The 23,401-nt window shown below is 39.6% G+C and overlaps 1 protein-coding gene and 1 long non-coding RNA gene across 12 annotated transcripts in view; one reads left to right on the top strand and one right to left on the bottom strand.

Moving 5' to 3' along the window:
• Positions 1-23,401, top strand: part of LOC121079623 (transmembrane protein 132B-like) — a 252,359-nt gene that overhangs the window by 225,009 nt on the left and 3,949 nt on the right. For 10 of the 11 annotated variants that reach the window (XM_040577156.1, XM_040577160.1, XM_040577158.1 and 7 more), the window contains 3 exons: positions 11,850-12,055; positions 21,423-21,696; positions 23,122-23,313. In XM_040577156.1, the coding sequence (XP_040433090.1) occupies positions 11,850-12,055; positions 21,423-21,696; positions 23,122-23,313 (672 nt within the window). The remainder of the gene's footprint in view (positions 1-11,849; positions 12,056-21,422; positions 21,697-23,121; positions 23,314-23,401) is intronic. The other variant, XM_040577164.1, reaches the window with a different exon arrangement.
• Positions 7,367-23,401, bottom strand: part of LOC121079626 — a 36,905-nt gene continuing 20,870 nt past the window's right edge. Inside the window, exons 4-5 of the long non-coding RNA XR_005825111.1 lie at positions 12,554-12,680; positions 7,367-7,575 (exon numbers count right to left, since the gene is read on the bottom strand). This is a non-coding gene — a long non-coding RNA (uncharacterized LOC121079626). The remainder of the gene's footprint in view (positions 7,576-12,553; positions 12,681-23,401) is intronic.

Here is a 23,401-nt window from a genome sequence, read left to right as displayed (position 1 = left end):
AATTTGCATTAATTAAAAATGAAATCAGTAGTTCACATTAATTTTTAGCTTTTTTTTTTTTTTTTTTTGTAGCTATAGCAAGCTAGGAGAGGAAAGGAAGATAAGGACCTAGGATTTCAAGGGAAAGTAGTTTCTTTATTTGTGCATGGAATACCTCGCATCTGATTGCACCTCTGGTGGTTCATCACAAGCCATAATATCCCCCTGAGTAAGCCTGTTTGGGATTGGCAATGTGACCAAAATTCACATAAAATCTCTGCTAACTTTAAACTAACTAGTTTTGGTAGCAAACATGGAAAGACTTCAGCTTGGGCTAACTGATTGGAGTCTGTAATATATGTAAAATGTAATATATCTTTACCAAAACCCAGGCTAACTAATGTACAGCTTGATCAGGTGCATTTGACAGAGTTGTAAACCTGCTGCACATTTGGATTACCTGGCTAATTTATTTTCATTTTGCTTTTCCTGTCTCTTTTGTTTTAGGAATTTTTAATGTAGCACCATTCTTAATGAATTTTTAACATAGAACCATTCTTAGGTACTAGCACATGGACTGGGACACCCAGGGCAGGACTGGAGGGGATGATGGGAAGGCGTCTTTATACCTTTACATCACTACAGCTCCGTTCCTCTGTAGCCAATTAATATTTTCTTCTCTTATCTTTCCTGTAATGTCGACACAGCCCCCTGTATCGTTAGAATACTGTCTTCATTTAGAAAGTCCTTTTTGCTACACAATATACAATATAATATACAAGAATATAACATACAATATATAATATACATAATGTATAATTATATACATAATATATTGTAGCTCCAATACGGGCCTTACAGATACACAAAGATCCTCCCTCTGGAACAGTTTGCCTCATTTTTTTTTTTTTTTAATATCGTTGCATATAAATCGGGTTCAAAATAATTTTTGGACACATCTGAAGGCCTGTAATGTTGGCCTTGAGTGCATTCACATTTTTAAACTGTTCTTAATACCCACTAGAGCTAATTTTTTTTTTTTTTTTTGGTAAAATTTAGTTTTTCACAGACTCATATGTCTCCAGGAATTTTCACATAAAGCACCAAATGTTTTGAATGGTGTGCTAAAATTACAGTTAGCAGAAGTGCAGTGTATGCAGTGCAATAAGATGTGTGATCTACCAATGTCTAGAAGTTTGACCATCTTGTATGTGTGAGGAACTTGCACCATCTTTGTGTGTATATATATATATATATATCTAAACTTGCTTCTCTGAATTACATCCTGCTATTGTCTCTCAGCTTTTGCCACTTACTGTGTATGAACTCTGTCTCTTCATGCTGGTTTTCTGCGTTATCTTGTATTGGAGGCATAAAACAGTCTAGAAAGAGGGTAACTATATACTCCTATATGAGCAGAGAAGGAAGATAATTTCTAAGGTAAAGGCTCCTTGGCATTCTCTCCAAATAATTTTATTGAAGCACTTCGCTGAGTGAAAGCTGTTTAAGGGCTGTTTTTGTTGGCTCTGTTTGCTGAATGTCCCTTTTTCCTTATTTTTCCTAATCAATGAATTATTTGTTGCTCAGAGACTAAAAACTAGCAGGGAAGCCTTATAAATATAGATGCACTAAAATCTAGGCATAGGACCAAAGTCTCTTTTGCAAAATAAAAGTGTAGTACTGTGCATTTAAAAGCTTCCTTCCTTCCTTCCTTCCTTCCTTCCTTCCTTCCTTCCTTCCTTCCTTCCTTCCTTCCTTCCTTCCTTCCTTCCTTCCCTCCCTCCCTCCCTCCCTCCCTCCCTCCCTCCCTTCCTTCCTCCCTCCCTCCCTTCCTCCCTCCCTTCCTCCCTCCCTCATTTATTTATTTATTTATTTATTTATTCATTTATTTATTTATGGTTTTCAAATGATTCTTTGGGATAAGAATGGTGTATCCTTTCATGACTAGTACAAGATTAAAGGCTATTATCAGTGTGGCTAACATTCATGATGTAACACATTACTTACTTGAAACACATTAAGCCCACAAGCTTTATTACTTGGCTGTTTAGTCATCTTCTGGTGTTGTGGCTTCCCAGTAGCATTGTAGTTGCCATATATTCAAATTACATTCATAGGGAAGGGGGGCAGTTGTCCTTCAGTGTCAGGAACAGCACATAGGCTCTTCTTCCCTATGGAGTAGTTCGGGAGCAGCACGAGGACTTTGTATACACTGGCTCTGCTGTGAAGACACTGCAGTGTTTCTGCCCAGCTGGGAGGGCTGAGTGGCCAGTGTCCTACATGAGGGCTCTACGCACTCAGCAGCCTTGAGCTTTTTGCACAGCATTTGCAGCATCTATGGAATGTTTGTGGGAGATGGGGAAATTTGGAGGTGACTTGCATTCTCCAGGAACCTGAAGAAACCAGCAAAGGAGAGCTGGCAAGCTTCAAGTTATAACTGACCTGTAGATGATTATATATATATTTTTTTGAATAACACATTCTTTAGAAACCTCTATTACCCCTCTTAAAATTTGGAATTGAAAAAAATGAAGGATATGCAACACATGAAATTGAGTGAATACACATGTAATTGTTTCTTTTCTTTTAATTTCATGGAGCCTTAGATCTTAAATTTCAGTCACAGGGATTAGACCAATGAATCATGAACACCAAGTTTACTTAGTACACAGAAGATTACTTTTAAAGCCCATTATTTTACAAAGAACTTCAGTGGAACTGGAGTATGTTACATCTGCCTGAATATTCTCCCCTCTTACTTTTCTCAACAATGTGTAAATTATTCTGTCAGCCTATAACCCTATTTGTGTGAGTAATTCAAGTGAAAAAAAAAAAGAGAGAAAAAAACAGCTTATAGTTCCAACATATGTGTTAGTTTCACCTAATAAACAGTTTCTACAGAGCAGGTTCAGTGTTTGAAATTAAAATAAGTGCAAGAAAGAGCTGGCACCATATTGCTGGGGTTTCATCAGATAAACAGCTCCTAATCCCTTCTGGGACACCAGCTGATGAATATGAAGTGCATGGATGTTTACTTAAACTATCAAGTGGTGGTAATGTCTAATCTACAGAAGTTTAAGGATCAAATACTTAAGCAAAACACACCTCATAAAAGCATGTGCTTAGAATTTGTGCTGGTGAGAGATCTCTTATCTCAGTGCAAAGAATGAAGATGTCTGTCTAGAGATAAGCATGCTTGTCTGGGAAGGATGTTAGCCCAGGAGAGCTACTGCATAGCTTGTCATCATGGTGACAAGACAAGCAGAAGCCAAACTGACTTGCATACCAGACTGCTTAAGAAATGGCAGCTCAAGGAGCAAGAATGGGACTGGCAGAATTTTGATCACAAATGGACAAGGAAGCAAGAGATACTGCTCTGAGCTATGGTCCATGTGTTACCATTATCAGCAAAAGTAGCGGTTGAATGAATAAAGAATGTTCCTGAAGTTTCTCTGAAACACAAACTGTGCTGAGATTTAAATGAGCTTGAACCACATGAGATGTGCATCTGCTCTCCTGCATCCTGGCAGTCGAAGTACTGCTCTATCAAGAGATAATTGCAGTTTGGCCAAACAACTTCAAGTATGAAGTACCAAAAAACTTGAGTGTCTTGCTGCCTCAAAATCTTCCCTCAAAATCTTTCTTTTCCAAGCTTGTGTCACAGTTGGCTGTCATTGCATTACAATAGAAGTGAAGGCCTTTAGAACTCCTGGTCTGAGGCCAGTAAATCAGTAGAAAATCCCTCATTTACTTTACGAGTGTTGGATCAACATTAAAGAGTCATGTGTTATCCCCTACAAGACACATCCCATTTTTCTTTCACACATCTAAGTAGAGCCCCATCTGGTTTCACAACTGAATGTAGAAATGTCTATGCTACGACCAGTAGCAACATAGCCACCACTATCTTTAAGTCATTGGTATCAAGCATCATTTCTTCATGTGCAGGGGAGCTGACATCCCTGATGGCCCAACCACTATTCAGGTACTGTGAATGAAGACTTACCAAAGACACCAACATCTTAATATGGCTGTTGATTTCACCTAATGAAGATGGTCTTTTTTTCTTAATCTGCACAGCGCGATGCTAAATCACCGGGGAGAGCAGACACAGGAACTTTTAATTCTTGCAGAATGCCTCAGCTTGATTTTTGTAGAAAAAGCATGGTTAAAAGCTCAGCTGATTAGCAAAAGATCTTTGTACATGGAGCATAAGACATTTTGGCAGGAACCATGTAATGCTATTAGCTGCCTCCCCCAACCACTTCCAGCATTCACTCTACATAATAAGAACAAAATGCCAGAGCGTCTGCCCATCCTCACAGCTGCACGGCCACCGTGAACGCACCGCGGTTATTACTGAGCCTGAATTATGTCAGGCCAAGTAACAGGCTGGAGTCTGAAAGCACACCCACCTTCTTTGGTCCACCCCTTTCAACCTGTGCACCCGCCAAACTTATCATCTCCAGCAGGAACGCCCCTGCACGGCATGCTGGAAAGTGAATGCGAGCAGCTGCTCTGCACCTGGGACCGAAATCCTGGCAGATCTCATGTGTTGTTTAATAATTTTGCATAGATCAACAGTTTTTGAATAGTGCACACTTCATTCAGTACAGCAGGTTTTAAAATTCTCATTGTACATTCATGGATCATTGCACCTTTTCTAAGGCACAGCATTGTCACTATTGTTAAACCAAAATGTTAATGTCTTCTATGCTGTCCTTCCCTCTGCCCTTCCCAGAGCATTTCAATGGGTTAAAAGGTAAAAACACTCTAAAACTTCAGATACCCATTGACATCATTAAAAGCTACACTTAGTCTCATTTGCCTCCTCCCTCAATATCCTGCTTCTCTTCACCAGTAGTGTTAAATAGTGACATCTACAGAGAAAATGAACTGAGGCTTCTTCAATAAAACAATAGGGTATCACTAATTCTGTTGTGCTAATTGCTGCTGAACTGGCATTAAAATGGTCTCATGTTGTCCATGTAGAGCTCTGTGCTTCTGTGCAACTGATAAACCCCTCCACAAGCCTATCACATTTTTCTGGTCACTTAAAAGCACAGCACTTCAGTTTGTTATGCAGGTTTCCAAATCTTTGGCTTCCTGGACAAAGCATCTTCCTTTCAATCTTGCTTCCAACTCCTTGTCATTATGTTTCAGACCAGAGTATAAATTACGGTTTGTATTTTGTACCAGTGCCATAAACAGCCTTCAGAATAGGCCCAGTCTGGCAGTACAGTAATGGGTGTTACTATATTAACTGTAGCTGTGGTGCTGTTACCTGTGCGGCTCCTTGTAGCCATGGACATTGCTCTTAGGGGCCTTGAACTGGTTCTGTGGTGGGCTGGGAGCTGAAGCACTTGTGTTCCCACAAACTCCTTACTTTAAAGCAAGTGGTTGTCAAATTGCAGCTCTCTCTCAGGAGAGAAACTTGAAGTCCAGACGTGAGGTTTGGATCTGCCACTTTAGTCCTTTAGAACAATACAATTGGAAAGAATTACCATGAGAAAATGGTAGTTTCAAAATGTCTTGGACTTCCCAATGGAAGTTCCTGCAGTTTTAGAAATCTCTACCTTGATCATCCTCCAGTTGAATCAATTGTATTGATGTTAGTAGTTGTAAGATTAAGACTTCAGGTAATTAAAAAAAAAGGAGCAAATGTATCTGAAAACAGTTGTCCCAAACGCAGTATTCTTGTTGACAGATGACGTGGCTGTTGTTACAGGATACCACAGTCCTGTGGGGGCTGGACAAATTGTCCTGCCCCAATCCATATTCCCCCAAACATCAAAAGATTAGGAATACCTCCTGTTTCAGTGCAGAATGATCTGGTCTTCTTCTCAGTAAATGTTGCATTTTCAGACAATTGGAAATGAAAAACATGGGAAATATTTCAGGTCCATCTTGACATATTCCAGTTTTTACTTCTTCTCTAGTGAACTATGGTAGTAGGGAAAATCTTTCGTTATAATAATATTGTAAGTATAGCTATTAGACTGCATTGAGTCATGCAGTTTGTATACTGTTTCTGTGTAACATTACTATTCACTGACAAGGTGAAAAGCAAGCACATATCCAATATAAGGAATTGGGGAATAGTTGACTTAAATTCCTGCTATTGTTTCTGAGCAGAAAACAAACCTTATAACATATCTCAAGGGATTCCTATAGCCAACACGTATCTGAAACTACAGCACCTAACCAGAGAACAGTACTGGGAGAACTGATTCTCCAACAAAAACAAATTAATGTGAAAAGAATGTTTCAAAAATGACACTTCTAAGGCTATTCTGCACATGTCTAAAATTAAAAGGGAATAAAGCTTCTGTTTTCATTAGCTTCAATTTCAGCACCATTTGCCTTTCTTTACTCTGTATATTCTTAATCTGCCGTTTGCCTTGAATTGCTTGGAGACATATCTGTAGACCCCAGTACACATAATTAGCTGGGATATGGGGAAGCAGAACTATTTGCTGAATTAACTGCATAGAAAAATCCCTGCTTGTGGAAGAAGTTGAAATAAAGGCTTCGCTAAGCCTTACGGGATGCATACAATGCTTTGATAACAACAATGCAAAAAACTTCCTTTTTACTTTACACTAAATAACATGTCTTGACATAACATACAATTACAGCCAAACAAGGTCTGACATTTTCTGGACTGAATACTATCACGTAAAATTCTGAAATTATATAAGAACAGCTTTTCTTAGCAGAAAAGTGTTTGGAGAAACCCTTTGTTCGCTCATTTGATTCCAGGCATGAGGCACATCTTTCCATCCCTTTGTTGGTTTAGGAGAAGCTCCAGCAATGGGTTCAGGCAGTGCACAGTGCAGAAGGCAATCAGAGCCAGGGACGGCAAAGAGGTAAGAAGCTTACTGAAAGAGGGAGAAAGACGAGGATAGGAATAGGAACCATCCTTCTGCTTGTCTTCAGCTGTTTCTCATACACAAAGCCAGATTCCTCAGGCTGAGGAAGTAATTTCAGACTGTGTTTCTAAAGCAAACGTAGCAATAATAAAAACAAAGTACAAAATAATCCAAACCAGAAAAAAAATAATATAGCCATGCTGTGGCCATATAAAATTATGAAAGAGACGGAAGAAAAACAGCCAACATTAAGAGCGCAGCAAGTCCTTCCTAATGGGCTAACAAGACAATGCCAGGAACAATATAGCAGAAAAGGTGGAAAAGAAGGCATTCAACGAATATCACAAAATTACAGTTTTAAGATTATTATGAGAATGAGCCATTTACTTTGGGTACCATTCATTTTAAAATCTTGTTACAATTGTTCTCTTTATAACCTCAGCCACAATAATGAGCCTTTGCATCCCTTACACATTCAGTGGAAAGCAGTGCTGCACACTGCTCCTCTGACCTTTTGTAAAAGTCTGCAATTTGCTGGTCTGTCATTCCTACCTCTTCTACAAGAGCTCTGCCTCCTGGGACCACTGCTGGGAGGGCCTGTTTGCAGAGGACTTAGGTGCCTGCAGCCAGACTGCATTCTGGCCTCTTCCCCATATGCTGGCCATCAGAAGTAGTGTTGTCTCAGGCAGTGACTATAATAAGGTCGGGTTTTGCTGTTCAAAAACTGAAAAAAAAATCCTTACTGGTTAACTGATACAAGGATTTTGACTTTCTGTTACATGTCTCATTCAGTCTCCTTATGAAATGACCTGCAAGCTGAGGATAAAGTGTAAGATTTTGACTAAAACCTTCGTGTAGAGCTGTAAAAATTAACCATGCGGCAAGCTTTATTTGTTTTCTTGTCAGTTCACATTCCCTCCATATTACCTGTTCACCCAAAGGGTGTGTAAACCTTCGCTGACCTGAACATTGAATGGTTTCCCAATTACTCTTTTGGATTGCTAGCTACTTTAGTACTTGATTAGGCTAAAACGAGGAGGCTGTGACAGGCAGTACAGGGCAAACTGTGCTTTTTACAATTACTTGTGGGGATTGGAGCCAACCACCTGCTTCAAAGCCCAGAGAGGTTAATTGCAACCCTCTTTCTCTTGAACCCTGCATACTAGAGCAGATAGCCAGCCATCCTTCCCTCCTGGTTGCAAACTGTCTCAAATAACATTTTCTGATTTTGTCTGGCAGTTGACAATGGATAGTGACAGACTGTTTTAAAAAGGCTCGCTCTGTGCATTTCAGATTAGAGGACAGCAGTTTCAAGTTTTGGCTGTCTTCTCACTCTCTAGTGTTTGCAGGAGAGGACTGAGCGGCAGTGTCCCTCTTTGTTCCCTCAGAACCAGCAGCTCAAAAGCAATCTGTGCATGAACCACCTGCTACCGTAGCTCTCCCTGCGCCGCCCTGCTCCAGCAGCGCTTGCCCCACGGCGAACCTGTGGGACTGATGAGCTAAACAGAGGCATCTGCTCCCCGAACCCCAACAGCAGCTACGATTTCCCCTTCCAGCAGCATCATGTGCTACTCCTGGAGCTGGCGTACAGTGGAGGAAGTGAAGAGAAACCTTTGTTATAAGGCCCCTGGCCTCCACTAGGCCAGAGAATACAGCTGGTGCAGAAGCTCAACATGTTTCTCATTCCCTCTTCACTTTCGAGGAGCGCCAGACTGCTGTTAGCATGAGATCACAGCTCTCGTCTCAGACCTGGATGAAATGAATTCTTTGTGTAAGATGCTGACACAAGCTTTGGCCTGGTGTAAGCTCTCAGAATGAGGCTTTATGGCAGGGCTGCAGTGCCTCAGAAGCCTTGCCATGGCCCAGGCCCGTGCTCTGTTTGTCCTGGCTCCTCAGTAGATCCTGAGGTAGGAAACTGAAGCAATAATTATGTCTGCCTTCAAGCTTTCTTATCAAGGCTGGAGAATTTTCTAGAAGATACACTTAAGTGAAACATGAGCGCTAAAGTCTGCACAGGGGCACTGGGTGAACTCGTGTGGCATAGTTATATATACAGATTTATACCTATCTCTTGGTCAATATATAAATAACTAAATGGTTCTGTCTAGGCAAATAATCTGTGAAATTTGTAAGCCAAGCCTGATGATATTTTTACAGCTACAGTTAAAGTCCATCTTCCTGTTCCCTAATTTACCACCCTTCCTGCATGCTGACAAAAATGCAAGAGCATTTTAAGCAGTAAGAAGAGAAATCTAAAATATTTGATGCTGTCATGTCAGATAATACTTATTCCCTTGATCAGGTCTTGATATTTATCCCTCCCTCTTTGGGCTTTCTCAATTATTTCTGTCTTGTATTAATTTGCACAAAACTCCCTAGATGTGGGCTTTATGATTTAGAATCTCAACTGCTCATTCACTTAATGGGCTTTATTAATGTGCTTAACCTTCCCAGAGACACTTGTGACACGTTTTGAGGGGGAAAGAAGTATTCTGAGTATGCTCTATCTCGTTTGTGTTTCTTCTGAGCCCAAAGTGCATTTTAAGCTCTTTTATCAGATAGCTAGGTTTTTGTTTGTTTTTGTACTTGTTCAGCATTGATGTGAAAGGAGTATTCTCTGCAAGAGTTTCCTTTGCCCTATTCCTCATAAACTGGCTTACACCCTTAGTAATAAATAAATAAATAAGTAAATAAAGATTGTACATTGATTAGGATCTGAGAAGCTGACTTGAAAATGGTAAATGTGGACGTGCAGCTCTTTCACTTTATACACGGGTATTGCCTATGGAGAGAAAAACATCAGACAGTGAGCTTTTCTAACAAGACTCTAAAGGCACTTGACAATATTTTAGCAAAGCTATTATCTAATAATTAGCAGTACAGAAGAATGACATTAGTTGTACAGTGTTGTTATAAAAGGGACAACATGAAAAGTTTGTCTGTGAGGTATCAGTTAAAGCGTGAAACAGTTACTTGGTATGGTCAATGTTCAGTGGGTATATACCAACAGATAAGTTGGCACAACATTTCCCAATTGCTACTCCCTCCATGCTCGGCTTGGGAGTTGCCATGATTTTCAACATCATCGTGGTAATTCTGGAAATGAAACTGTTTGCTGAATGATATATATAAAGGTTGCTTGTATTCTTTAGCTTCTGAAGTAGCTGATTCTTAGCCAAGTTACCTATAAATCTTAAAAGCATTACATAATCCAGTTTGGCAAAATTTTGTTATCTAAATGTGTACCTTATGATAGTAGAATTCAGGTACCATTTATCAAACAGCACGATACCGTGTTAGAACTCAGGAGAAAAACTTACTCCATCTGAACTTCAAAGCAGAACAAAATTAATTTCAAAGTACTAAGTAAGGACTGTTTCTGAGAAAACAAAACAAAACAAAAAGCTGCTATGCATTTACCATAATTTTTCTTGGCTCAATGTCCACTTACTCCTGTTAATATCAGAAAATATTAGAGGTACGTTTGCACAGCAAAACCAACCTGTGTTTCAGCATATACCCCACTGAAGTCTACATGAATTAGTAACTCATAAGGAATGGCTGAGGTTCCTTGTTTTGCTCAGCCCAGAGCAGAGCAGGCTGAGGGAAGGCCTCATGGCGGCCTTCCGCTCCCTGACAAGGGGAGTGGAGGGGCAGGTGCTGAGCTCTGCTCTCTGGGGACAGCGACAGGACCCAAGGGAATGGCATGGAGCTGGGACAGGGGAGGGTCAGGCTGGGTGTTAGGGAAAGGTTCTGCACCCAGAGGGTGGTCGGGCACTGGGACAAGCTCCCTAGGGACGTGGTCAAGGCCCCGAGACTGCTGGAGTTCAAGAAGCGTTTGGACAACGCTCTCAGACATATGGTTTTTGAGTGGTCCTTTGGGAACCCAGGAGTTGGACTCAATGATCCTTGTGGGTCCCTTCCAACTCGGGGTATTCTATGATTCTGTGATTCTGTGAACTCCAGTAAACTGGAATCACTGGCTTAGTCAGAATCCCTTCATACGTGAATCTGAATGCATTATCCAACGTGACAAAGAACAGTCCTGACAAGAGAACGGAGTCCATTTCGGTAGCAGAACTACATCTTATGAGCCATAGTTTTAAAAGATTTAAACCACAGTACATGAACTGTGCTGGAGGCTATCACCTCTCTCTTGTTTCAAAGAAGAATGCAGGCCTGTAATGAATACATGTACATATGCATGAATATATATATGTGTACATGTATATGCACATATATAAACTTTAAATGTATATATATATAATCTAAAAGTGTATACACACACATGTTCATAAATAAATAAAAAAATCTGTCTTATTGAGATGTTCCATCCTTCCTGTATATGCTTCCAGCCAGATTCCTTATATAAACAGGATCTGTGCTCCCTGAATTTTGTGCCCTGTGACCAAAAGGACAGAGGAACTCTAGTACAGAGCCACTGTGCTAGTTCTGTCAGTAATTTCATAAAATGACACAAAACAACTATGAATACATTTTACTAAAACAATTACAGAGAAGTTCTAAAAATTAATGCTTCTGCTGCACTTCAGCTCATAAGCCATAAGGGGATCTTTTGTCTTTCAGCATTACAGTGCTCAAGGAAAAAGAAAAGGATTCTGTTTTATGGTTCTGAGTCAGTCTTTTTCTTACTAACATATGGCCCCATTTTTCCAGGTTCTTTAAGCAAGTTGTAAACATAAACTTTGATGCATATGGAGTTTGATTCATGAAGAGTTTAATTTGCCTAGTATAAAAGATTCACATAGGTTATATAACATCATTAAATTATTTTTGTAGTTTGAGTAGGATCCATTGAGGAAGGCAAAACTGTTTCCCTGGCGTCCATTTATCACTGTTTGCTACTAATTAGAAAACTGAAAATACAATGTGCATGACTCACATTATCAGCATTGTCTTTGGACTGATGTATCATTCTTTGTGCTTCTGCAATAACTTTTATTCGTTTCCTAATTAATCTTTTTTTTTTTTTTAAAGGTTTCTGACAGATGTGACTCCATCTTCGTTAATGGCAAGGAAATGAAAAGCAAAGTGGATACTATTGTTAACTTCACTTACCAGCATTTTACCACCCAATTAGAAGTGACGGTCTGGGTTCCACGCCTCCCATTGCAGATAGAGATATCTGATACAGAGCTTAGCCAGATCAAAGGCTGGAGGATACCTGTCACCTCCAATAAAAGGTATGCTCACAGCATTAGCACTGTCCAGATATGTGCCCAGAGCCTTTGATTTTAGAATGCAGAAAATTTTTAGAGTATTTCTCAGAATCTAAACTCTCCTGTTTCAAATGAGTTTTATAGTCTGGCTTAGCCTTCGTTACAAAATGCCCAACAATTGTATAAGAAAGCTGCATTTTATCCTAATCTATATATATTTTAAAAGTTAGTGACTTTACTTGGAGCATTAATCAATTCTGTACAATCTCAGAAAAATTGCATCATACACTCCAATGTCCAAATGTGACAAAAAGAACCTGAACCTCTCAATCCCATATATAAAATCATGTGTGTGTGTGATATTCAGCTCTGACAGTGTTTAATTTTTGTGTACACTGCTAAATAAAATAAGGCCAGGGAGGAGTCAGGCCACTGAGCATGCACAGCACTTAGATGTCATGCAAGTCCAAGCCAGTCTGTTCTCTGCAAGACTGCCTGGGCACAGTTGAGGAAACAGCTTACACCAGAGATCAAAGGGGCACCACGTAGATCCAGAGGATACCCAAATCTCATTGTTGTGGCATATGGAAATAGCCATTCATCATGAACTCAGCAGTCTAGACATAGCTTTAGGCAGGGAAAGGTGAACCTTGGAAAAGAAAATCCAGATATTTGAGGCTGTTGAGTTTTAAGAACAGTTCTGGGTTTCTGATTTTGCATTCCTGTAGTCATTAAATACTTGTTTTTCCATCAGTAGAACTGAGTAACTTGCTCATTTCACTGTGGTGTTGGGAGAATACTGTTCAGTCTATTCCTGTGTCGAGTGAGGCATAACTTTATGCAAAGTACTTAAAGTTCATAAAAACGGAGAGATTTTTTTATGCCTGGGAAACATATACTGAGCATTCCAAATATTGGCATCTGCCACTCAGACAGAATTCTGAGCATGTTCAAAATTTCACTGCAGAAGAGTCTATACTGAAGCCTAGCTGAAAATACATGCTTTTAGAGCGTGTGTTGTCCTTTTTAATTTGCATTTGACATCAGGGTAACTTAGAAAGCCTTGTTATGTCCTATTATGCAGGATTCTGAAGGGGACATTCTTCCTCAGAAACAGAACTCCGGTTTCTTTTAACCTGATTGAATATAGATAAGGTTTTCATTTCTGTGGATTCCTCCAGTTGACCTTGGCAACCCCATATCCATTACTGCAATGCAGCGTACAGCTTCCCTAACAGACTCACCTACTACCTCTGTATTTTTTCTTAGCATAACTTGATATTTCTAAATTCAAAAGCAGCAGCAAAAGTGCACTTTGCACAATACTGTTTCTGTCATTTTGTCTTGTTGCACTGGATGATTTGATAGACACCTTTTTTTTTAAAAAAAAAAAACCACAACAGTAATATTAGCAAATTCAGAACAGAATAATGTCATCTTAACAGCCATTTTTAAAAACTATTTTGACTGTGTTTTAGGTCTGCCCTTATTGTCGCTGTCCCTTACCATTTGGGACCATAGCAGGTTAGCCACAGCACACTTAAAAAAAGCTCTTAAAGAATGGAAGGCAGAATTTCCCTGACAATCAGTGGTCTCACGAAGAGGCAGATAGAATGGCTTGAGAACATGTGAAATCTTGCAGGTGGAGAAGAGGTATAAGACCAACAGGACTTTGGATGATTATTCAGTTTCTGTACAGATGCACTCTATAGCATTGGGTGAAGCACACCTTACCAGATTTAAATTAGGCAAAAAACCCCACACTCCTATAGAAAACTATATTCTGATTAATAGATTCTACCAGGACAAACATGGATTGAAAACAACAACAAAGAAAAGTGGATCTGCTCTCTTAGCCTTCCCTACTGAAAACGTTTATTCTAGAGAAAACTATCTTTTGGACAATTTGCTAGATTAAAAACTTCCAGGAACACTACTATATTGGTGGATTTCAGACTAAGTTGAAAAATAGTACTTGAGAACAAGGCATGACACCTACTGAAATTTATAATACAGTGAAAAAGCATTTCTGGCAGCAGTAACTGTAGCACTAAATGCTATGGCAGTTCTTGCTAAAGCACTTGATTTGCCCAGGAGAACATCTCAGCTACTGAAGAGCCTTAAAGAGCCCAAACAGACAGCAGTGGAGGAGAATTATCTAATACTTTATGAGGGCATAAAACTAAGGGTAACAGCACACAAAATGTACAGGATACTCAGGTAATGATCTCAGAAGAGGGGACTGACTGACTTCTTGGCTACGTGGACATTTTATTCTGGAGGCTATAACAGAATAGGTGATGAGGATGTGGCACAAAAGGAATTTGTTTGTTTGCTTCAGTGATAAAGGCAAAATTGCCATTTGCAGAAGGAAGAAATGTGCTAGGTGATGAATGAACTGAACATATGCCAGCTGCTTGAAGTTTCACTCAACTTACCTTCTGCATGTAATGTGCCTGGTACTGTAACACTTCCTTAGGCACAGCTCCTACTAAAACCAGTGGGGATTTTGCTTAGTAAATGGCTGCAGGATTAAGCTGTTGATGTTTATTACAGGAGTAAACTTTCTGCAGCAAGCTTGGTGAGACAGTCAACTGTTGTTAACAGTTGAGGACATTTTGACTTTAAACCCATTATACAGAGCACTGGAAATTTACCCCCTGGTGTCTAGTTGTGATTTATTTGGCCAGCTGAAATAAAGATAATGGTCTGAGAGTCTGCTCTGTTTGCAAGCTGGCAAGCAGTGCAAGTTTGCTGCTGCTCAGATTGTAGCTGAACTGCTGGCATGTCTTTAGCCAGCATTTCCTGTGAAGGGGGGAAGAGAAACCATGACCACTGCATCATGCCCCAGAATTGCAGCTGGCAGTTTATGGCATTGTGTGTCAGCACTCCATGCACACATGAACTGGAAAGGTTTCAACGGCAAGCAACTTTCCTTTTGTTTTATGGAATGCTCATTTGAATTCTTTTTAAAACTTTGGGGGGTATTCTAAATCAATAGGCAATCTAGGACCAGCATTAGTTTTGCTCACTCTCATATTTACTGTGTACCTAGGGTTTTTGCATTTCCTTTATGTTTAGATTTGTCTGGATTTTACCTGAGATTTAATGGATTTTCCATTTGTTGTCTTGAGTTTTTTCTCTTTGATTTTTAAATTGCCTTATGACTCAATCTCCTTCATAACAACATTTTCCCCAAGAACCTAAACACAAGGGAGTTTTTATAATGAGTTTTCAAACTGAAGCACACAAGCCATTTGGGCTGCAGTCAGGTGCTGAAGGTTGGTTTCCTGAATCCTCATTCAGTGATATAACCAGAAGGCAATATTCACTCACCCCAAACAATGGTTCACCTATAGTTTTTCACAGTGCCCTCCTGGTATGGATAATATCTTGTTAGTGCTATTCAGGGCGAAGATCGTCATGTGTGATACCTCAGAACAAGTCTGAAAAAGAGAAAGTCCTTTAATCTTTTTTTTTTTTTTTTTTTTTTGATCCACAAGGATCGTCGAGTCCAACTCCTGAGTCCCCAAAGGACCACCCAAAAAATCAGACCATGTGTCTGAGAGCATTGTCCAAACGTTCCTTGAACTCCAGCAGGCTCAGTTCCCTCAGGTCCTGTCGCTGTCCCCAGAGAGCAGAGCTCAGTGCCAGCCCCTCTGCTCCCCTGGTGAGGGAGCTGCAGGCCGCCATGAGGCCTCCCCTCCAGGCTGAGCGAAGCGAGGGACCTCAGCCTCTCCTCATACATCTTCCCCTCTAGACCCTTTACTATCTTTGTTGCCCTCCTTTGGACACTCTTTAATAGCTTTATGTCTTTCTTATGCTATGGTGCCCAAAACTGTACACAGTACGCTAGGTGGCACATTGCCAACAGGTCAATTGAAACTGTCACGGTCCTCAGCTTTACTCACAGAAGGACTGTAATGTGTTTTTGCTTACCTCACCTCACCACAGACAAGACAGTTCTCGTAGAATCACAGAACCACAGAATGGTTTTGTGTTGGTAGGGGCCTTAAAGACCGTCTGTTCTCCCCTCCTGGGACACCTACCACCGGACCAGGCTGCCCACAGCCCCATCCAGCCTGGCCTTGAGCACTGCCAGGGATGAGGCATCCCTTTTCTACTCTCCTCCTGTCTGCTGGGGTTGGTATCTTCCCACCACTGCCTTGTCTTCTCCACAAGAACTAAACATTACTATAGACTTGTTTTTCAATCAACAGAAGGTGAAATTTCTGAGTATTTCTTCTCCTCTGGTTTCCCTGCTGCCTCATTCCCACACGCGCAGTGTGGCTGTGCTGGTTCAGTTGTCTGAGGGGCTGAGCCAGATGGCAAAATATAACTGGGTTTACAATAATCTTTTAATGTTTTTATTGGTGCTGTCAACAAAAGAAACACTTGTGAAACTACTGCCTCAGCATGGCTGTTCTTCATCTGAATAGCTACTTCTATTTCAGACCTGAATATGCCCAAACCACATCTGTTCTTGCTGATGATGTTTGTTGATCTAATAAAATGTATTACTTCTCCCTATAAACTCTGACATGTTTGTAATTGTAAAACACATGTGATTACAGACATGTTTGCTTATCTAACTTCTTGAATAATTCCTTTAAGCAATGCAAGAGACAAGGTTTTTACACAAACTGTACAAATGCTGCATGCCTGGGCCAGTTTGAGCCAAGTGGCAGTTTCCACCTGCTCTGAACTGCTGTAAGAGCAGGGACATGCTCAAGCAACAGCAATAATGAGGCTCTTTTTATGCCAGAAACTGAGAAGAAAAAAAAAAAAGACACCGCTATGTAAGAGCAGTTACAGAACTTACCAGATCAATCTGTACATATATGGCGGACCTGATTACTGTTACCATTATCCAGAGGAGAACTTCATCTGTGGCGTGTGCTGCTGCAGGTGTGAAGAGCCTCCCTTTCCAGATGAAAATAAGTTTCATGGGATCAGCCCATGATACAGGGTCCTTGAACTAGCATGGACTAACAGAAACCTCTGCTCCTGGAATGGGCTGCAGAAAAGCTTACAATCATAGCAAACAGAAGATATATATTTAAATTAAAGTCAAATATTGGAGTGGAGAAGAGGTCCAGGCAGCCTCTGCTAGTCTAACAAGGAACATTTACTTTGATTCCTCATGCATCTGCAAAATAATTATCCTCTTTCTGAAGCTCCTGCACTAGCTCTGTGCCCGTGTATTTACATCTGATGAATGGCTTCAACCGGCATTAATAGGAATTGCATGGCTAAAGCTTCACAGAACAAGCTGGAAATTTAATTTCAGTAAATATTTGCAACTGGAATAACACATTGTTTTCATGAGCTCCCAGGGAAACAGACATTGTATGGTATGACTGCAGCATATGCGTCAGTGTCAGGCATGTAGTTTAGAGGACTTTTACCAGCATCTGGCCTTACTGAACAAAAGCTAATAAAGCCATTGCTAAATCAGAGTGACCAAAACTTTTGAGTAGCATAAACCTTTAAAATGTACTAAACAGAGTTAAGCCAGACATGGTATTGCTTGTGAATGGCAGCCTGTTGAACTAATGGTTAATTTGGTGGTAGGTCTACTTTGGTCTTGTCTAGTACCAGAGCCAAACACAGGAAAGTTAGCTGGAGTTAAATGAAGGGAAAAAAAAAATGCTTTAGTTAAACCTCTTCATGCTGTCACTCGGAAATAAAGCCATTTTTAGAGTTAATTAAGTTAAACTGGATTCAAACCATTTCATTTGTGAATAATAACATCCACACAAAGCTTGAACACGCTGTAAATTCACTCTTTGTTAATTGAGTTTAATCTCCTATGGAGATAAAGCCACAGAGATTTTTGTTAATAGGCAGATTGCATTTTCAAGATCTGCAGAGGTACCAAATTGCTTTTATTCTTGAGCTGTGAGTAGAGCTATGTGCAACTTCTGTAGCTTCCACTAAATCAACTTCTAGTGGCTTGAATTTTGTATCTGAAATAGATTTTTTTTTCAATTAGGGGTGTTGCATATGTTTTTAAAATCTGTGACTTTTTAATGGGTATTTCAAATTCAAAACCAGCAAAGCTTATTTCTTCAGGGTTTTTTAAATAGAAAATTAGTGTTTGGCCCAAGAACTTGGTGCCTGGTTTGAGAGTGGGGCAAATTAAAAGAGATGTACTTAAACTGCTTACAGACAGTGTCTGTAATATAAATTTGGCAGATCACTGATTAGATCAGTGCTAGCAGGCACCCTCGCTGTTTTAACTCAGCTCACTGGCAAAGGCTTTCAGCGTGAAATGTAAATTACATGTAATTTTGGCAACCTTGGTTCACTCCAGAAAAGCAGGAAAAAAAATCTTCCAAAGAAGTTTGCAAAGCAACAAGAAATAGGATAAGAAGGATTCTGAGAGCGATCCAGAGCTAACCTCAGAGATGACCAAGGGGAAAGAAGCAAAATATGTAGCGATAGCTTATATTCATGAGGACATGTCTTAAAGAGAAAATGAGTTCACTGCTTAAGGAAGGATTTTAAGCCTGCTGAAAATAGTGTAACAAGAAATTTAAGACTCTAAAGGGAACTATGCAATTCAATGGATTTCAAACATTTTGTTGGGTCCATGGAGGCAGAACACTCAATTGCTCTTATTAACTGAATCAGGGATTTGTGGCTTTTGAAGTGGAAATGGACATAATTTAGTTAAAAAAAAAAAAAAAAGAAAGAACTTGAGTTGGTACCTAGTAAAGCAGACTTGCAAAGCTCATACTGAAAATTCAAACACTGCTATTTTTTCTTCGCATTGACATAAGGAAGTGTCTTGCCCAGTCCATAGCTTAAGAATGCTTTTCTGGTGTTCCACATTTGCATGCAATAGAAACCATGTACTTATAAGAAGAAATAGACAGATACCAACAGCTGTAAATATTTTTGTAAAGGAAATGGAGCCCTTTGTCTGTTTGAGATACCACAATAAAATACTTGGGGTTGAATCATATTTTAGCACTGGCTGCCCACATAGTCCAAAGCCTCATAATACAGGTAGTAGTGCTCCCTCTCTGCCCTTACGTAGCTCTCCTTACACCTTTTGGTCATGCTGCCCACAGCTCACATTTCGGAGCTGTACGGGCCTGGGACTGAAGCAATTCTCTCTTGTGAACTTGTCTAGAATACATTTCCTCATAAACAGACTAAAGTTTTAGACAGTGAAAGTAAAAATAAGTAAGTACAAAAAATATGAATAGGAGTAACACATTGGATCTGAGTAAAATATCTGGTAGTGTAAAGGTAAAGAAGAAAACAGAGTAGTATAAAAAAAATAAGTCATTGTAATGTTGAATACGAACATTTTTCTTCACAGAACACCAGTTCTGTGTCTCTTTCTCCATAAGAAAATTGGTTCCCACTAATTCTGTGGCTTGGGAGATTTTCCCCAAAATCCAGTAGGTACTTCTCACCTGAATATTTCCTGAGCATTCTTCTCCAGCTCTACACAGATACTAATGGTACTGACTGTGTTAATAAAACAGAGACAAAGCCCCACATCTCAGGACTAAACTTGGTTTTTCCAAAGCCTGAGATTATTCAAAGCTGGGTTATGGTTTAGATAAGCTGAAGGAGGCCAGAATACAGGAATAAATTGGCAGTTAGAACCTTATGGAGTTCATGAACTCTTGTACAGCATTATAAAGCCAAATGACATCTAAATAGGCATGGGTCAGGTAAGCTCTATGAATATCTCTTCTAGTGCTGTCCCTGTGGCTGTTTTGCTGACTGGCTTGCTTCAGCTCTTAGTCTAGGCTGCAGCTCAGGCCGGGACAGAGAGAACAATTGAAAATTTGCCTCAACTACTCAACTGGTCTAATTTCTTGGTGTAATATAAATCCTATTTTAGGACCTTGTTTTGTCTTAACAATTCAGTGGTTATTCAATGATGCTTCATTCAGTGACTAATGATGGACACTTGTTTTACACACACAAAACCAGAAGGCTGTACCAAATACCACTAACTTGACTCTGAGCATATATATATTCACCTAACAAATGATGCATTGAGAATATATTTCCAGTGAATTAGATTCTGTAACACCAGGACTTTCTAGCATTTTGACGAGCACAAGGGCTTTTCTTAGATACATTTTCAGTATTACGGTTTGCCAACTTTGTCATAAAACAATTTATAACAAAAGCAATTCTGTTTCATAATAGTTTCTCATAGCTGGTATTTCAAAAGGGATGATAAAGGAACACAGTAAACACAAAACTACTTCCCAAAATACTGTGAAAAATAAGAGGCTTACCCTTTATTTTGCACCCTTGCTATAAAGTTGCCTCAGGCTCAATAAATGAGCAAAGAAGGAAGGCAAAATGTTTCTGAACAATGAATTCCACAGCATGAGAGCATAGTGAGGAAAAATGCAACCACCTAGAGCTTAATACCTGACTTGCAAGTGAAAAATCCATGTGTTTGCCCCAAGGAATAAACAATAACAATAAAAAAGAATTTATGGGAGACTGAGTATTAAACCAGGGAAAATTCTGTGAGATGTGACCAGCCCTGATATCATGTACAAATCACTGTGATGCCTTATAAAAGGCTTATGCAAAACTGTTATATTGTCAGGGGTTATATTTTGCAAGGGGGAAAGAGATAGAAAACATTAATGGAAGTGTACCTAATGCTGCGCCTATTCCTAAGAGTGAGTCCCACCAGTCTGGGACAGTGTTTGTACATCAGTGAAAGGGATGTCCTGAGTAGTAATTTAAGTGCATAGCTTGTTTTTTTGGAAGCTCCATGTGGTTGTTACATGATTAAATATAGCAGACATTTGGATGAACTATAAGAGATTTAAGGCTAAATCATGGTGTATGTCTCAAATGTAGAGGGCTTGCTGAGCAATAGCGATATGGGATAAGGTGGAGAAGCATTACATAAGCAGGGATTCCTGATTGTGTTAAAATAGTTTTGAGGGGGAAAACAAAGTGGTACAAATATTATGGGCAAGGGCCCCTGCAGAGCTGCTACAGGGGGTTTGTTCCAGAACTGCCCTGTCATAAAACTTTCAGGCTGCTTTCCTTAGCCCTCTGCAGGCTTTGACTGCCAAATGAAGACAAGGTGAACAAGCGGTGGATCCACTGACATCTCAGCAATGACAACTATATCTGCAAGTTGCTGGGCAGTGCCACTCAAACAAAGAATTGACTAATGGATGTGACAGCAGCTTTTCAATGGTACAGTGCAAAATCTGTACAAGCTTATCACTCAGATTTAGTAACCCACACTTACAAAATCTGTTTGCCTGCTTCTCATGCAGTAACAGATGATGCTAACTAATCTAATTGAAAATGATGAGCAAATGGAGTTCTGCAATGTTGTACAGAGATCATGGCAATTCAGTAAACATGCATCTGTTTACAGGCCTACCCGTGACAGTGAGGACGAAGAGGATGATGAGAAAAAAGGAAGAGGTTGCACCCTTCAGTATCAGCATGCCATGGTGCGAGTCCTCACCCAGTTTGTAGCTGAATCCTCTGAGCTTGGAGGCCACTTGACCTACATGCTAGGCTCTGAGTGGCAGTTTGACATAACTGACCTTGTGACTGATTTCATGAAGGTAGAAGAACCCAAGATTGCTAAGCTTCAGGATGGCCGAGTGCTGGTTGGTCGGGAGCATGGCATCACCACAGTCCAGGTACAGCCTAAGATGTCACTGCAGCTTCAGTAGAAGCATAAAAACAAGTCTGAACATGTTTTAATTTTTTGCTGTTTGTTGCTTCCATACAATAGGTGAAATTTTACATGAAATACTGCATACTTCAGGTGAAACTTCTGAAGGGATTTATCCATGTTACTGTGACTTAGGAACACAGTGGGGTTTCCTGAACAGTGAAGCAAGTTACACAATCCCTGCAACTAGCTTCTTTTTATTTCAGTGGCACCTTATGAACCTAACAGAAAATTTTACCAAAGATCTACACGCATTTATGTTAAATGTTAAATTAGCCCCTTTAGTTAAATTATGTTAAATTTACTAATGTATAATTACATTATGTAATGTATAATTACATTATTAATAAATATAATAATGTATAATTAGTTAAATTATGTTAAATTAGTCCCTTTATGTTCACAAAATGAAACACAAAAAATGGACACAAAACACTCTTCAGAAATCTTTCAGAGTGTTCATGTTCACTTATCTATCTAACTTTATTCATATTTGTAAATCAAAATAAAGGAATTATGAGCATTAGAGATAAACTGTAAGCGTCCATAACGTTCCATTCACACTAAGTTTCCTATGTAGTCAACACAAAGAAAGAGGTACTTTTAGGGCTCAGTTCCTGTCAGCCTAAAACAAACATCACAGAGAGGTCAAGGGATTTCTGCCCTTTAGATGATCATTCTCTTCAGTGACTACAAACAACCAGAAGGCAGCTAGCTCAGATGCACGTAGCTGCAATGTAGGTGCCTGATGTTAGGTTAGATGATTTGCACGTCAAGTATTTGGGGCTTGATCCATCTGTCTCTGGAATCAGTTGAAAGATGATTTATCTCCTGAGCATGTTAGAAACAAAGTCTTAAAGCAAACTGACAGGACTATTTGGCATGGATAGACGAAGACAGGCACCCAGTGGGATTTCTCAAAATCCTTTTGCAAATCTTACTTTCATCTCATTCAGGACCTCTGTTCTCATAAAGGCATCAGGCCAAGTTCCTATCACCCAGTCTTCGTGCAGTCACACTTATTGAGTTTCAGCATTAATCAGTGTCTTACACAATGTCTTGTACTATACGGCATTCATTGGAAATGTTACAGACTGTACAAAAATCACTTTTTTTTTTTTAAAAAAAATCCCTTTAATTTAAACTATACTTCATAGTTGAGATGAGGCTGCCATATTGAAATGATAGAATGCTTTAATAAATTATTTTGGAAATGCAGTAATTTAGCAGCAAACAAGTCTAATCTCTTGGGAGAAACATGAACTAGAGTTTATACATAAAATGTGACAAATTTGAGATTAACCAAAGCGTTATGCCAATTAGAATCTAATCTTGCTTTCTAACACACTTAGTTCTCGTTTCATGCACGGCATTTCTTTTCTCTTTCAAGGTTCTGTCACCTCTTTCTGATTCCATCTTGGCGGAGAAGACAGTGGTAGTTCTAGATGACCGTGTAACTATTACAGATCTAGGAGTACAACTAGTTTCAGGCTTGTCCCTTTCCTTACAAATCAGCAAAGGAAATAAGAGAGCTATTGTTTCTACCACTTCTGCATATGATATTCTTCATACTCCAAAACAGGTATGATCTAAAATAGGATACAAAAATAATTGTTTTGTTTACTTCATTTTTGTCAGAAGCTAGGGAAAAGCTACTTGCTGTAAATTTA

The sequence above is a fragment of the Cygnus olor genome, chromosome 17 (assembly GCF_009769625.2).
Source record: "Cygnus olor isolate bCygOlo1 chromosome 17, bCygOlo1.pri.v2, whole genome shotgun sequence".
Classification (NCBI taxonomy): domain Eukaryota; kingdom Metazoa; phylum Chordata; class Aves; order Anseriformes; family Anatidae; genus Cygnus; species Cygnus olor.
This window is presented reverse-complemented; position numbering and strand designations above follow the sequence as displayed.